The sequence below is a fragment of the Podarcis erhardii genome (assembly GCF_964252035.2).
Source record: "Podarcis erhardii genome assembly, chromosome: 2".
Taxonomy (NCBI): domain Eukaryota; kingdom Metazoa; phylum Chordata; class Lepidosauria; order Squamata; family Lacertidae; genus Podarcis; species Podarcis erhardii.
The window spans coordinates 74,433,691-74,449,919 of NC_138498.1; the positions used below are offsets into that span (position 1 = coordinate 74,433,691).

Genomic DNA, 16,229 nt, shown 5'->3' on the forward strand with positions numbered 1-16,229 from the left:
TATAGGAAAGGTGGTAGGACCTGGGTTTTTCTTGATCACTTTCATCACAGCCCTGTGAGGCCCTAAGACGTCACCATGTCATGCTTCAAAGGAAGGATTTATTGGCAGAAGTCAGGTAAGCCACATGCATAGGCCCATCCCTTTTTGCCAACAAGCCCCCAATCTGTCTCAGCCACTTAACTGTACAGTGGTGCCCCGCAAGAAAAATGCCTCGCAATACGAAAAACTCGCTAGACGAAAGAGTTTTCCGTCTTTTGAGGTGCTTCGCAAGACAAATTTCCCTATGGGCTTGCTTCGCAAGACGAAACGTCTTGCGAGTTCTTGCGAGTTTTTTTCCTCCCCCCCCCCCTTTTTCTAAGCCACTAAGCTGCTAATAGCCGTGCTTTGCAAGACGAAAAAACCGCAAGACGAACAGACTCGCGGAACGAATTAATTTCGTCTTGCGAGGCACCACTGTACTGCATTATGCACGCTGAGCAAGACTAACAGGCAAGAGTGGCTGGATCTATGTACCACTGAGGTAGAGTGGCCACACCAGCTATTGACACTATGGGAGCACCACACAAACTGGGCTGCACTACAGAACAAGTTGGATGCTAAGACTCGGCTCAGCTGAGAATGCCCTGAACACGTGGAGAGTAGCTTTCAGGTATTACTTAGTAACCAGCTATCCCACACTCTTGAGAACAGGGTGGTCTTCTAACGCGAAGAACTTGCTTCCAATTGGCATTGGATACTTGATGCAACCATTTAAACAGAACGGTGGTCATGGCCAAGACCCATACCTCTCTCCACAGACTGAACATTATCCAGTTTCCGGGTTGCGTGTCAATAGCTGAACTATGGAAAAGGTTGATCTTGGCCACTGACATGATGCTCTTAAAGGCAGATGTCTCCAAGGGATGTGAAAGAACTAAGGTGGAAGAAGCATCAGCACTTGCCTCTCTCCTGAAGCTGGCAATTTTCCTGACCTACCCCCTGACCCCCAATACCTCCAACTGTAGATAGTGAACAAAGCAAGATGGGGAAATCCTGTACCTAAAAGCTAGACAGAGGTTAGCTGGGGGGGGCAGGGGGCTTCAACTAAGGGAGCCATACAGTACTAAGAACCATTCATCCACCCAAGGCCTACTTGATGGAAGAAGACCAAGAGTGATTCCAGACAGAACACTTTTTTTTCAAGTTTCAGAAACACTGGTAGTCCCCATTTCTCATCCCTGGCAGTCCAAATGGCAAATGAAGAGCTAGAAAAATTGGCACAGCTCCAAAGAGTTGTACAGGAAGTGGCAGGGAACACACCTCACAACACACAGCTCCTCTATTTTGTGATGTCTTATCTCTTCCTCCTTTCCAGTTTAGCTCTACACTACGTAATCACCCCTAGGCAATGCAGTAGCTAAGCTTTCTACTTTGGCAGCGGGAGACAGCAAAACAGCTAGCAAAACAGCAGGAACAGAAACTACTAAGCTCTGATATAACTCTTAGCATTTTGGCTCCAAAAGACAACATCTCTCTTAAAATTAAGAATAACTCTGAATACCTTGCAGAGCAGCAGTGGAGAAGTACCGAAAATATGTGGGGCTGAAATTGTAACTACAACTTGTAAGAACAGGGTTTACTAAAGCCTGGGGGGTGGGGGGGGGGGCTTACACACAAACCTGCCAATTTCCTATAAATAATCATAGACTCATAGAACTGTAGAGTTGGAAGGGACCCTAAGGGTCATCTCTTCCAACTCCCTGCATACAACACTGTTTTGCTCAAATCATTCTTTATTTTTATTTTGTGGCTTACCCTCCAGCATGCCCCTAGCAAATGAGAGGGGCTTCTATACAGATGGACAGACTTTCTTCCAGGCTTGACAACTCATTGCATCTGACACCTCATTTTGTCCATTTATTCTGCAGGAAGCAAGCAAGCATGAACAGACGAGGGCGCCAAAATCACTGCTGTAAAGCAAAGAAGTGCCACCAGGTCTAGGCACCTCTGGGGAGCCACCATTGGCTCTGATCTCATAGCTCCATTGCTTGAACAACCATGGTTTAAAGCAACAACTTAGTACTTGGAAAAATTAATTAAGAGAGATGCAGAGCCGATTTCCCCAAGACTCAAAACAAATTGAAACACCAACATTTGAACTTATAATGTAAAGCTATCTGCTGCCTGAGGAAAACGTTCAACTTTCACATCAGGACTGGGGACGTAGGAGTTTCTGATGGGTGGGTGTAACAATAAGCATTCACTTAAATGGATTATATGAGGTCAAGAACAGACAAAATATTTAATTCCACCCCTCCTTACAATAAAAGAGCAAATAACTGCCCAATGGGAAAGTTTCCGAGCATCCTAATCTAAATGACATACCTTGAAACCAAGCAAAGTAATTTTATTCTGAGTTAAGCAAAAAGAAAAAGGTTTCAACTTTCCTCTGCCATGACTGCAGCTTTGACTTTGTTTCTATTGTAAACACTGATGGTATTTCTACCCTGGAACAAACAAGCAAAAACAATCTAACCAACAACCATACAGAATCGTTTTTATTAATCATTTGGCCAAACTTAGGAAGTCACATTACTTTCTGCAACCCTAAGCAGCAACAGTATTTTAGCCATTTTAAGAGTTAACTACAATAGAGTATATCTGTGAAACAATGGTCCTAATACACAAGGAAAAAGCAGAATCTCTTAAGCAGCTCTGGATTCATTTCCACAGTATGCATTGGCGCACTGCAAGGGAAGTCCACCTATTTGATTGTTGGAAATGTAGCTGCTGTGTGAGTGCCAGGAAAATCCATAAATCACCACGAGAAGACATATTAATAACTCTCTCTTTTCTCATTCACCTCCTGAACAGAGCCACCCATTTGGTTGCTTAGTTTAGGCATGCTGCGACTGATTCATTCAATCACTTATTAACATAGTAAAAGCAATTAACAAAAAAAAAGTGAAGACAAACAACTAATATCACTACTGCAAAAAAGGGACACCAAAAATCTGTTCCTGCTTGCAGCTCAACAAATACAAGGTACTTCACTCATCAGAACTCAACTCAAAATTGCTTTAGTGTGCTGTCTGTTATAACAAAGATAAATAATATACAATAAATGTAAGATAAATAATATACAATCAAGATTTAGGGTTGCACCCAGTGTAGTGCTACGCAGTGTGTTTCATCAGCCCAGGGATCCCCACTTGCACAACTCCTTGCACCCCACCCTACAAATCTGTTCTGGGTTTCCTTCCCAAGATGTTAGTTGGATACCACCCTTAAAAGCTATTTTCAAAGCTTTTCTAAAAAGTTTAACAAAGCAGACATTTTGTATATGCTACCTGGTCTTCCTCCTCATCCTCCTCATCTTCTGCCAAACGCTGCCTGCCCACCTCGTAGAGCCTGCAGACAGTATCCATGTTCATGGCATCCATGCTTCCTTGGTTCTGAAACAGGAACCAGATACCAAGTATGGTAGGTTAGCTTCCATCCAACATGCTGGACTGACAAATTCAGCAACACCACCTGCTGCATCTTCATCATCATCATCATCATCATCATCATCATCATCATCTCCTCTCCATCCCAGTTACACACCTACTCTTACAATTGAACAGCTGTTTGATTACCTTGTTTGGTTCTTGTAATGCAAGAAAAAGACATTTACCTCAATCACCGCCAAGTAACAGTCCTTTGTGTCTGTACACAGGTCAAATATGTTCCTTTTCACATCAATGGTGGCTGGAAAAGAACACATGTTTTAATCCACATTTAGCCAAGACAAAAGATGCTGAAAGCCAAAAAAGAAACAAAGAAAACCTCAAAAAAATTGAGAAATGTATTAAATCATCAAATTGTAAAGTTGGAAGGGACCACAAGAGTCATCTAGTCCAACACTCTGTAACGCAGGAATCTTTTGCCCAACATGGGGCTCAAATCCACGACTCTGAGATTAATAATCTTATGCTCTGACTAAGCTAACCATGTGCCTAACAGTCTATCACCTTCTTCAGAGCAAAAACATTTTTCTTGCACTAACAGTGTGATTCATTCAAAGCTACAGGCAAAAACATATCAGGCATAGTGTAACCTTTTAATAAATCTCTCCATGATGAGCATGATTTCAAAGCATTGCCTTGTTTTACATATATAGACAGGGGAGGAGGGTTCTGGTCCTCTTGGGGCAACCCCTTCTTTCCCTAGCTGTTCACAAGGAAATCCTTTTTGGTGAAGCTGAACCACAACTGCATTCTTAAAAGGAGGTGTAATGATATCTATGGCCGTTTCTCCAGGAAGCAAGCTAGAAGCTTTCTGCAAAGGAAGTGAAAGTAATATACAGTGGTACCTCAGGTTAAGTACTTAATTCGTTCCGGAGGTCCGTTCTTAACCTGAAACTGTTCTTTACCGGAAGCACCACTTTAGCTAATGGGGCCTCCCGCTGCCGCCGTGCTGCCGGAGCACGATTTCTGTTCTCATCCTGAAGTAAAGTTCTTAACCCGAGGTACCATTTCTGGGTTAGCAGAGTCTGTAACCTGAAGCGTATGTAACCCGAAGCGTATGTAACCCGAGGTACCACTGTACGTAGTTTTGCTCAATATAAATTCAGGTAAGCGCAAGCATGATCTTTACCAATTGGTTTGTAGTCTGTTGCATTGAAAGTCCTGAAAGATGATCCAAAGGGACTCCGCATCCTCTCTTCCAGAAGATCATCTTCATCGTCGGCCTGCAACATTGCTGATCAAGGGGAAAAGGTGTTTAAGTAAGCCATTTCTGATGGTCTAAAATTGTTTTAGGAGCATAGGAAGCTGCCTTTTACTGAGCCAGCTTAATAGTCCATCTAGCTCAGTACTGTACACACTGATTGGCAGCAGCTCTCCATGGTTACAGGCAGGTGGCATTGCCAGCCCAACCTGGAGATGTGGGAGACTGAAGCTGGTGCTTTCTGCATGCAAAGGACATGTGACACTGAAACAAGGAGAATGGAACCAACTAGAGCAGCCTTCCCCAACCCGGTGCCCTCCAGATGTTTGGGACTATGAATCCCATAGCCCCTGACCCTTGGGCTATGGTGGCTAGGGCTAAAGAAAAGTGTAATCCAAAACATTTCGAGAGCACCAAGTTGAAGAAGGCTGCCATAGACCAATGGACTGGCATATTCAGAAAAAGGATAGAGAAATTGTAGCGTTTTTCTCTGAAGAATTTGAGCTACCTGTTGAATAAGTATGCATAGGCTTTGAGTTGGGAAGGATGGGCTTGAGAGCAAAGAAAACTGAGTAGGTGAGTAAGGCTGAATTGGAAGGAAGAGGAAGGAACAAGTGGGGAAACGGATAATCTGGAAGAGGGAATGAGATATCAGGGTAACAGCAAGAAGTGCTAGAAAATGAGAAGGAGGAACCAATCAGAACATATATGCAAGTACCCCAGGAACTAGCAAGCATCCCTTCTGTATTTCTACAAGTAGCAGAAACTAACCAGTCAGTCAAACCGCTGCCAAGTTTCAGCCCACCTTTGGAACTCTGCAGGAAGACTTTGTACTCACACAGCTGAGCCAGGAGCCTTTTTTTTTTTTAGTGACAAAACATGCAATTCTGCATGCCTTGACTGTGTATGTTTTTGTTAACTACCACAAAGTAACATAGGAACAGGCATCTTACTAATGGGCATCTTACCTCCATACATGACTGTTCCAGTATGGTTGAAGACGACACGGCACTGATCCAAGGCTGGCACTGTGTGTAGCAAGTGGAAAGTTCGCAGGTCCCACTGGGGAACGTGTTAGGGAAGAATCCACGCAATCACCTGTTGCAATACCTGCAGCAGCAATTAGCATGTGAATAATGGGGCGCGGGTGGCACTGTGGGTTAAACCACAGAGCCTTCAGCTTGCCAATTGGAAGGTCAGCAGTTCAAATCCCTATGACGGGGTGAGCTCCCGTTGCTTGGTCCCTGCTCCTGCCAACCTAGCAGTTTGAAAGCACGTCAAAGTGCAAGTAGATAAAGAGGTACCACTCTGGCGGGAAGGTAAACGGCGTTTCCATGCGCTGCTCTGGTTCACCAGAAGCGGCTTAGTCATGCTGGCCGGCTCCCTCGGCCAATAAAGCGAGATGAGCGCCACAACCCCAGAGTCGGCCACGAATGGACCTAATGGTCAGTGGTCCCTTTACCTTTTAATGCCAAATATATTGTTGGTAGATGTTACAGAAAACGCCAGTGGCAAAGCTGCCACCAAGATCAAGCAGGACTTCCCAGTATCTAGGACTTCCTCTAGCCCAGCCTTCTCCAAGCAAGTGTCATTGTTTTGGACTAGAACTCCCGTCAGTGCCAACCTGCATGGCCAATGGTCTGCATTATGAGATCAGGGATGATGGCACTAGGATACAGAAGGCTGGTCTACTCCTACACTTAGGTCTGACTGTCCAATCTTCCTCCCTGGCCCAATTCCGAACTGCCACCCTCATTAATATTTGAGAATCAGATAACAATGACTCTCTGAATTTGACTTTACAACATTGCCTTGCAAAGTGCTTTGTCCTAGCCACTTTGAACAGGAGGGCCCAAATTGGCATTGCAATATGTGTAGCCAACAAACTTACTAATCCAAGCTACTGCCCTATCTTTAAGAATCCTATTATTGCACTTCATCTGATAAAACAAGAAACATTACACCACATTCTGCAATCATTTGTTCAGCACGCCAACCTCCTTAAGATCATTGTGTGAGTCACAGCTCAGGCACAAAGGATACAATTTCTGTGTTGACTATGACTTCCAGCCCATTTGGATGAAAAACACCACTGATGGTCATGTTGAATTTATCAAACTTGTGAATAGCCTGTGCAGAGCGGACATCCCAAAGGACGCCATCATTTAAGACAAGGTCGTCTGTGGGGTTAAAAGTGGCACAATTCTTCTTGTAGTTGTTTGCAAGATCTGGATTAAACAGAGTTAACAGCTTGTTGCCAGTCTGAATATCATAGATCTTTTGGATTAAAAAGAAGAAAAGAAAATAGTCAAGATCTGCAATTCGTTTGCATCTAAAGAGAACAAAAGTATGTGCAATAGTGTCAAAATCATTTTTTGCAGACAACCACCTGCCCTGAGTTTGCTCATTCACCATGAAAAGAATTTACAAGTTCATGATCAGTCTCTGTGGGAGTGCTCAGTGAATTCATTCTGTATTCTGACAATGCCCAGAAATCATTACAGACACTAATGGGTTAGAGAGAAATCAAAGGGCATTACGACAGTGGTACCTCCAGTTACGAATGGGATCTGTTCCAGAGGCCCGGCCATATCCCAAAATCTTGGTAACTGGAGGCGCCTGTTCTGTGCATGCGCACAGCACTGTAGAGCGCTTCTGTGCAGGTGGCAAACCCACTTCCGGGTTTGCCACGTTCACAACCCGAAAGTTATGTTACCCGAAGGTAACGTAACCCAAGGGTCCACTGTACTGCGTAAAGCCTACCTACAGTAAGGTTAAGAGGCAGATGGTATGCTTCATTTGCTAAGCTTATGTAACAGTAGGTGAATTATTTGCATTGCTACCTACTGCCATGTTAGGAGTACATTTTAAGAATTCTAAGAAGGGTTGTCTCTTACTAGATTGCCACAGTCACCAATCAGGGAAAACAAGTAGCAGGAACTTCACAAGTATCAAAGAGTCCCCTGCATTTATTTCCTAGCTCTTGAATTAAATCATTTTTCCTATACCTTGATACTCTCAACAACCAAGTGTTTTTTAAATTTACACAATCCTCTTTTTAAAAAGCAGCAAAAGAATAAAAAAACACTGTAAAATGGCACTACACTGTTTTTCTTAATAACTAAAGAAACAAACCTATTGGACAAAGGACCAAACCTGTGTTGTTCCATTGTTGTAGCCATGTTAGCATGTCACAGCAAAATCAGTTAAGAATTTTGTAGCACCCTTAAAGACTATTGATGATGGAATAAGCTTTTATAAGATGGATCCTAGTCTACAGAAGCCTATGCCATAAAAATATGCTAGTCTTTTAACATGCTACAGGGTCAGTGTGCTGTAAATTTAAGAAAACAATTTAATTTTTATTTCAGCTGCTTTTCATAAATTGCTGCAGATTCACTGCCTTTTTACTTCTGCGCTCTGTGTAGCACTTTGCTCACAGCTGATACTAAATAGTAATATTGCCAATTTGTACATTCTGCTTCAATACAGGAATGTTTTCTGAGATTGCTTCAAATGTTAAACGAGTCAACCAAGAACAACCTTTCACAAGTCGTGTAAGCTATCCAAACTGGCAATGCATGAAGTTTCTAGAGCAGTGTAACCTAAGGAGCGCATCCACTACTGCTCATTTACGATTTCTTTCTTAATTGCCAGAGAATGTGCAAACTGACCAAGAAGTAAAGGCTGCTGCTCAGAAAACTGTGGTGCAAAGTCTCGATCCATTACAGGGGGGGAAAATCCCTAATTGAGATTAGGGATCATGGGCAATGAAACAGTCTACCATAAAGGATTCCATGTACCACATGGTGGAAAAAGCGTCACAAAATGAAAAGTTACCATTCTGACATATATGCTAAAAAGATTTTTGCAGACTTGTTTTCTTTAAAATTATTTTCATATAGATGCTTAACTGGAAATCAAACCGTACTCTGAATATTTGAATTTGTTTCTTTTACCCTTCTCTCAGATACATTTTATGTACGGGATCCTTTAAACACTAATTTCCCTTTGCCGAAGCTAAGAATACATTTTTTTAGCCTGTTGCCTCCCAAATGACCGGATCATGAGGTAAGATCAGATTTCTTTTGAAGGCTAAGATAAAGAACACAGCAGAGCAACATAGAAATAATACTTTGTTTAAATGCAAATATATAGGGAAATCAACAAAAGGGCAAGGAAAATTGTGAAGAATTTGAATAGATTTATGCTTTATGACATTTGTCTTCCTAAAGTAAGACAGTCCCCGAGATTAACTCTGCTTGACACTGCCACCTTCAGATTGCTTCTAACTCCTCAGAACAAAGAATATTTGATATGTTATACTAGAAAAGTAAAATTATTGGCTCATTTTTATTCACCCTAAAATAAAGTACAGATTCTCTTTAAAATCTCTAACAATTTATTTTTAAACCAACGAGGAAACATTAAATTATATATTGGGGGGGGGGAATAATTTCCAGGTGGATGTGTCCTAGGAAACAATCCAGAAAATGTCCTTTATGATGAATCAACTAGGCTAGGGGACGCGGGTGGCGCTGTGGGTAAAACCTCAGTGCCTAGGACTTGCCGATTGCATGGTCGGCGGTTCGAATCCCCGCGGCGGGGTGAGCTTCCGTCGTTCGGTCCCAGCTCCTGTCCACCTAGCAGTTCGAAAGCACCCCTAAGTGCAAGTAGATAAATAGGTACCGCTTTATAGCGGTAAGGTAAACGGCGTTTCCGTGTGCTGCGCTGGTGCTGGCTCGCCAGCTGCAGCTTCGTCACGCTGGCCACATGACCCGGAGGTGTCTCCGGAGAGCGCTGGCCCCCAGCCTCTTAAGTGAGATGGGCGCACAACCCTAGAGTCGGACACGACTGGCCCGTATGGGCAGGGGTACCTTTACCTTTACAACTAGGCTAGGCATTATAGATCCCTAAAGGAAGGGCAGGCATAACACCAAGGAGGGGCCCAGCTTTCACCATTGGACATTAATGAGCCAATGAGGTCAAAGGTCATCTGATCCATCCTCCATGAAGCAAGTTCCATCACCAGATCTTATCCATGGCACATTTGAACTAATTGCTAGATCTCTTTCAAGCAACATCAGAGTTTCGTATCTGAAGAAGTGTGCATGCACATGAAAGCTCATACCAAGAACTAACTTAGTTGGTCTCTAAGGTGCTACTGGAAGGAATTTATTTATTTATTTATTAAATTTTGTTTTGATCAGAGCTTAGTTAGCCCTCTCTAACTCATTTACACAGCACTTATGTTACGTAATAGCTATGGTTTGGCTACTGAATTTCATTTTTTATTTCAGTTCACCAAACTTGTTCAGTATTAATCTCATCCTATACCACCAAGGATGATGACTCTGTAGTCCTTTAGCTGTTGATAAGACTACAACTTCCATCAGTTCCAGCCAGCATGGCAAACTATCAGGTTTGATGGGAACTGTGGACCCATAACATTTGGAGCACCACGAGTTCCTCATCCCTACTCTATGCAATGTTTCAAAGTTCTTCCCATAAGATATGGTTCTGGCATGCAAATGGCTACAACATGCTTACACAGAGAATATTAAATTGGCTTCGGAGATTTTAAAAGTGATACTTACATGGGCAATGTCCCCCTTTGTGCCAATAACCCTGTCCTGAGAATGCTTGCTGAATTCCACATAGTGGTCGTCTGTGAAGGAATGCCTGCACAGGAGATTCAAATGTTCAATACTCAGTAAGAGATCAAAGCAACAATGTTTCTCAACAGTCATTTTGTGCACCTTTTAACGTATTATTGCATCACATAATACAGAATATACTGGTTCTTGAGCTAATCATAAAATACAGTCACTCCTCTGCTACTATAAAACCCAGCTATATTCACTACTAGGGCAATCTTTACCTATCTGTCATCTGCCTAATATGCATTCAAACGAGTCCATAGGATTATAGTCACTTAACAGATTGCTCCTTTAATAGTCTGGTCTATCGGGGTAATGAGAACACAATAAAGAGCGTACATACTTGGTTTCAAAGACAGACTTCATTCCCCACAATGCAGAAAGAGGCTGGCTCCAAGATGCAGATGTCAGCAGTAAAGAGCCGTCCTGCAGTTTAGGGGAGACAACAAAGAAGCAGAAGTGTATTGTTATTATGCATGTGGATGTATTCTTATTTAGCAGGATGTTGGGGGAAATTCCCTGCCATTTTGTTCTGGGAAGAAAGAAAGCCATCAGAGCTGCTAATTGTGCCACACTGCAAACAACGTTTTGGGTAGGTAACAATATTGGCAGTCCAACGGCCAACGTCACCACATTTGTCATGCAGGTAAACCCAATGAGTATCTCATCAGCCATTTGGGGTACGTGGCCACTCCAAATGACCTGTTCTGAGCAAAGCTTCATTATCATCATCATCACCAACAGCAGCAGCAGCAACTGCTGGGAATCACGAGTGGGAGAGAGTTGCTGTAGCACTTGTGTCCTGCCTGCAGGCTTCCTCTAGACATCTGGTTGGCAACTTGTGAGAACAGGATGCTGAGCTAGATGTGTCTTTGGCTTGATCCAACAGGGCTCTTATGTTCTTATAATGCACAGCAGCATGGGGAAGTGAGCTTTTCACAAGATTAACCTCGACCAAGGGTAGCCAAAATGGTGCTTTCCAAATGGTGTGACTACATTCCTGACCACTGGCCATTCTAGCTAACGCTGATGGAAGTTGTCACCCATAAAACCTGGATGGCACCCCATTGGTTTACAACTGTGAGAACTGTCACTTAGAATCAGAGAATTGTAGAGTTGGAAGGGAACGCATGGGGTCATCTAGTCCAACCCCCTGCAATGCAGAAATCTTTCACCCAACATGGGGCTCGAACTCATGGCCCTTAGATTAAGAGTCTCTTGCTCTACCGACTGAGCGGGTGATTGTATCCCTTAACAAATTGATTTGTGGCCTCTGTCGGTGGAATATGGAAAATGAGTGCCTTGCAAACAGGGATTGGTCTTCTAGAATCAATCTCTCCCGCAAACTTTCATACTTTCAGATTTAATAGAAAAGCATTTTTCCTGTTTAAATACATATTAAACCCATCAGCCTCATCTCCCTCCCAAATACTGTTGTTATTGTATCCATGCATAACGACTGATCTCTCTTCCCCTGCCACAAAATACTGGATGAGACTGAAACTGACAGGTAACATTTTGCCCCTCCCCTTGCTATAATTCTGTATTACTCACAAGCAGCTTGAATAATAATATACTGGAAATTTGGAGAATGACAAATTACAGAAAGCAATCACTAAAAATTCCCACTTACACTAATATATTCACACCATAACACCCAATGGAAGGGTACACTGTAGTAAGGTAAAAGGTAAAGGACCCCTGGAAGGTTAAGTCCAATCAAATTTGTCTACGGGGTGCAGTGCCCATCTCTGCTTTCAGGCCGAGGGAGCTGGCATTTGTCCACAGACAGGTTTCCAGGTTGTGTGGCCAGCATGACTAAACCGCTACAGGCGCAACGGAACACAGTGATGGAAGCCAGGGTCCACAGAAATACTGTTTACCTCTCTTTGAAGCGGTACCCATTTATCTATCTACTCACTCTGGTATGCTTTCAAACTGCTAGGTTGGCAGGAGCTGGGACAAGATGACAAAGTGAGAGGAACAATGGAATAGGGGACGGGGTATGAAGCATGTCTTGTTTATAAACAATCCCAAATTAGAAGAGAGGTTTATGTTCTTTCCTGGCTTAGCGCTGCATCCTGATTCTGAAGGGAGATTTAACTAACCCCTGTATCATTCATGAAGCCTAGAACCACAAGGTTGTTGTGATGCAGAGGCCCACGCTGTTATGTTACTGTTCCTTACCCTAGAAGGCTCAAGGTGTGTGATGGCAGAGTTGTGGCACTTATAGCTGGCCTCCTCCTGCCCACTGAAGACGTTGTAGAGTTTCAGGTGCCCCGTGCAAGTGCCCAGCATCAGGAATCGCTCCCGCGCAGAAAATGCACAACACGTGAAGCCACTCTCATCTTCATTTGCTTCCCGGAACACAGAAATTGGACGGAACCTGGGAAATCAAAGTGCAACTGAGTAAGAAAGCGAGCTGTTAAAAACGCAAGAGGAGGGTTGGCAAATGACCAAATGAAGATTAAAACTGTATACGATAAATTGCTAGGTTGGAAGTGATGACTGCCATCTAAAGGGAATGGAAATATCTATGAATGCTCTGAACATGGAAGATGCTGGAGAAAACTGTCAGTAGATGGGAAAATAAGGAATGGGATACAAAGCCACAGGTTTTGTCCAAAATGCATATGGGTACTCAAGCATACCTTTTGGAAAGCTGGATCCAAAGATTCAAAGGAACTGAGAAAAAGCGTTTTGCTTACCTGCTGAATATAAGGTGCCTATCAAAGCACCCGCCATCCACCCCGCCGTACTTTGGAAAGGCCGCCCTGCGTGACAGCCGCGAGGTAAAGTTAGTTGGCGCTTGGCGCCTCTGTTTTGGCTCAGGACACTGGTGGGGTGTAAAAAGAGAGAAAGGTGGGCAAGTGGCCACAGGGTTCTTGCAGCGAGCATGCTGTTCCCTAAGGTACTCTGTGATTATACTGTCCAGTGTGGGAGGGGAAGGGAGGTGCCTGTCCAGCTGCTTTTTGATAGCTGGGCTCTGGCTGTAGGCGCCATGGTCTGATTTTTGACGAAGTACTCTGATTTTCCTGCCGTTGCAGGGAGACGGCCTCTCTCGAACAAAGCTAATCCTGCCAATCACTGGAGAGCTGGTGGCCTGAGATGGCCCTGGGAGAGCAAGCGAGCCCTGGCAGGCAGTCTGCCTTGGCTGGGCATGGACAGAGGAAGCAGCAGGAACTACAGAAGGGTGGTTAGTCAACCGGGCAGAAATGCCATTCGCTATACGAGGGGTACGAGGCAGAGGCACAGGAGAAGCGGCAGCAGGAACAGGGGTGAAGGCAGAGGAATGAGAAGCAGCCGTCATGGGTAGATCCGCCTCCTTGGTAAGGATGGTAGCAGTTTCTCCTAGCCCTTTAGAGATGAGATGGTTCCTGATCAAAAGCAGCAGCTCCTTCTCGGGAAACGAAATCCTCGACTGAGCCACGACATCTGCTTTCTGAAGTCGAGCCAAGGAGACGTCTGTCCCAATCAGCAAAGGTTTCCCAGAGACCCGCTCAATCAGCTCAGCGGCATACTTGCAAAACTTCACATGCTCGCTGCGCTTATCCTGGAGCACAGGCTCCTTCATCAGCTGCTGGATCTGGCAGCTGCTGAAGAGAGGCAACTTGCTGATGATCTGCCGGACCGTACTGCTCCGGGACAACCCCACCAACGCTTTGCAGGCCAACGCTCGGATCTGGTCCGCATCTGTAATGGGCATTTTCACAGACAGCAGAGACAGCAGCACTTTGATGCCGTTGTTGGACTGCACTACGTTCCACATCTTGGCCAGGGTGTGCTCGCCGCTCCTGGGTGCCTGGGGGAGCATCCGGCGTGGGGTGCCGGAGATGAATTTGCCAATGCTGGAGATGCGGTTATCTGGGCCGCACACACAGTTAATAATAATCTGAAGGGCTGACTTCTGGATTTCTGCATCGTGGATAAAGAATTCTCCTTCGGCAAGCCCCAGGATGATGCTGATACCTAACAGAAAAGGATACTGAATCAGTAGTCTATCCAAATAGGAGACATCAGTATATAAGAACCTACGAACAGCCCTGCTGGATGAGGCCTATGGCCTACCTGCTCCAGCACTCTGGTCTCAGAGCGGTCAACCAGATGTCCACACGTAGCCCCAAAGCAGGACCTGAGCAACAGTGCCCTCTCCATCCATGATTCCCAGCAAATGGCATTCAAAGGTGCCTCCTGCCTAGTATAGGAGGCAGCGTAAAGCTTACTGAAAATTTCAACAACCAGTGAAGAGATTTATAAAGTTAAGGATGGAAAGCAACTGAAAAGGTCAAGTTCTACATACCCACAATGGAAATAGAAGTTCCTCCCTCATCCACTGTATCTACCGCCTCTGCTAACTGCAACTGGATTTTAGGAACCACAGTAAGGATGGCCAGAACATCCAGAGCGTAACGCACTGTGTCATTCCTAGAAAACGAAAGCAAGCGGTTGTGGAACCCTTTTAAGGCAAAGATCAGCTACACAAAATAACACAAATCCATTACACCAGCAGTCATTCCAGGCTAGAAGAGCGTGCATGGGGCAGACACTCGCCTGGGGCAAATGACTATGCAAGCAAGCAGTGAGTTACCATGTTCAGTTCTCTCACCTAGCATAGTAGGTCTTCCAGTTGCATGCTATTGAAATAAGTTGGAGCATGAGCTGCACACAAGACAGCTTGAGGAAGACCTCTGCTGGATCCCAATAGAGCTGTCCCGGCCCATATTCTATTAGGAACTCCATCATCTCTACAATCTGTTCGTGTGTGTAGGAACAAGCCTGAAAGGAGAAGGTAGCATTCAAGAAGTCTTTTAGCATCATCAATTACTTACAAGACTTTAGAAAAAGTAAGCTCCTTAAACCCAATAGTGGCCTTCGGAAAAGGGAGATCCAGAATTGTGGTGACACTGCAAGTAAAGTCCTGCCCCGCTCACACCTTGAGGATCTAACCTCGCACAGTTGGGACACAGAACAAAGCTTCATCTGCTGATCTCAAGGCTCATGCAGGAGAAAGCAATCCTGAAGACAGGGCTTCAGGCTTAGTATCTATCAGTTTAAAATATTTGAGATTTACCATTCTGCTAAATAAATAAATGCACAAAAAATTCTGAACACAAACACTAAAGCCGAACAATCTAAAAATGTACTAAAATACAGTACGGCAGATTAAAATCCTGGAATAAAAACTATGGATGGTGCTGGAATGCTTGCCTAAACAGCAGATGGCAGAAAATCATAAAGGGGGAGGGGGGACAAAGGAGCCACCTATGAAAGTGATTTCCACAACAGGAATGGGGAGGGGCCCTCAAAAAAAATTTAAGGGCAGTGTGACTGAGCAAGAACTAGCATAATGTGCTCCCTACATCCATTTAAAATCAGCTCCACAAAGAACCTGTCAGAAATCAGTCCACAAAACTACCAAAGCACGGACAGCGCAAGTCATTCACTTATGCACCGGAAAGGAGCGCAGTCCGTTTATCAGATTTGACTAACATGACTTTTTGACATTTTTTTGCAAAAATATCTAAAGGGTGACAAGATCAAAAAGTTCCTATACCTCCACAAAACACACTACTCACCTTATATGGAGGCTGCGGATGGACCAGGATGCCACCTTCAGTGCGCTGGAGTGACTGCTTCACCTGTTCCACTTTGATGGCAAGATGAGCCTCAAAATACCTGCGCATGGCCATGCAAGTGTGCTTCCCAGTCTGGCGGCTGGCAAAAATCTCATCGTCGCTTAGTAGTGCACCTTGGGTTTGCAGGTTTAAGATATCAAGAGTGCTAATCTACAAGGAAAAAGAAACACATTTGCCATTATGGTATTTCCCACGCCTAAAGGCTTATTGCCTTATTTTTTCACTCAAATAAAAGAATTAGATC

The 16,229-nt window shown here is 44.2% G+C and overlaps 1 protein-coding gene across 3 annotated transcripts in view; it reads right to left on the reverse strand.

The window, feature by feature from the left end:
- Window positions 1-16,229, reverse strand: part of DCAF1 (DDB1 and CUL4 associated factor 1) — a 57,313-nt gene that overhangs the window by 14,753 nt on the left and 26,331 nt on the right. For all 3 annotated transcript variants that reach the window (XM_081850461.1, XM_081850460.1, XM_081850459.1), the window contains exons 11-22: window positions 15,926-16,135; window positions 14,956-15,125; window positions 14,650-14,774; window positions 13,058-14,318; window positions 12,537-12,735; window positions 10,693-10,775; window positions 10,287-10,371; window positions 6,733-6,966; window positions 5,658-5,751; window positions 4,618-4,722; window positions 3,656-3,729; window positions 3,330-3,434 (exon numbers count right to left, since the gene is read on the reverse strand). In XM_081850461.1, the coding sequence (XP_081706587.1) occupies window positions 3,330-3,434; window positions 3,656-3,729; window positions 4,618-4,722; window positions 5,658-5,751; window positions 6,733-6,966; window positions 10,287-10,371; window positions 10,693-10,775; window positions 12,537-12,735; window positions 13,058-14,318; window positions 14,650-14,774; window positions 14,956-15,125; window positions 15,926-16,135 (2,745 nt within the window). The remainder of the gene's footprint in view (window positions 1-3,329; window positions 3,435-3,655; window positions 3,730-4,617; window positions 4,723-5,657; window positions 5,752-6,732; window positions 6,967-10,286; window positions 10,372-10,692; window positions 10,776-12,536; window positions 12,736-13,057; window positions 14,319-14,649; window positions 14,775-14,955; window positions 15,126-15,925; window positions 16,136-16,229) is intronic.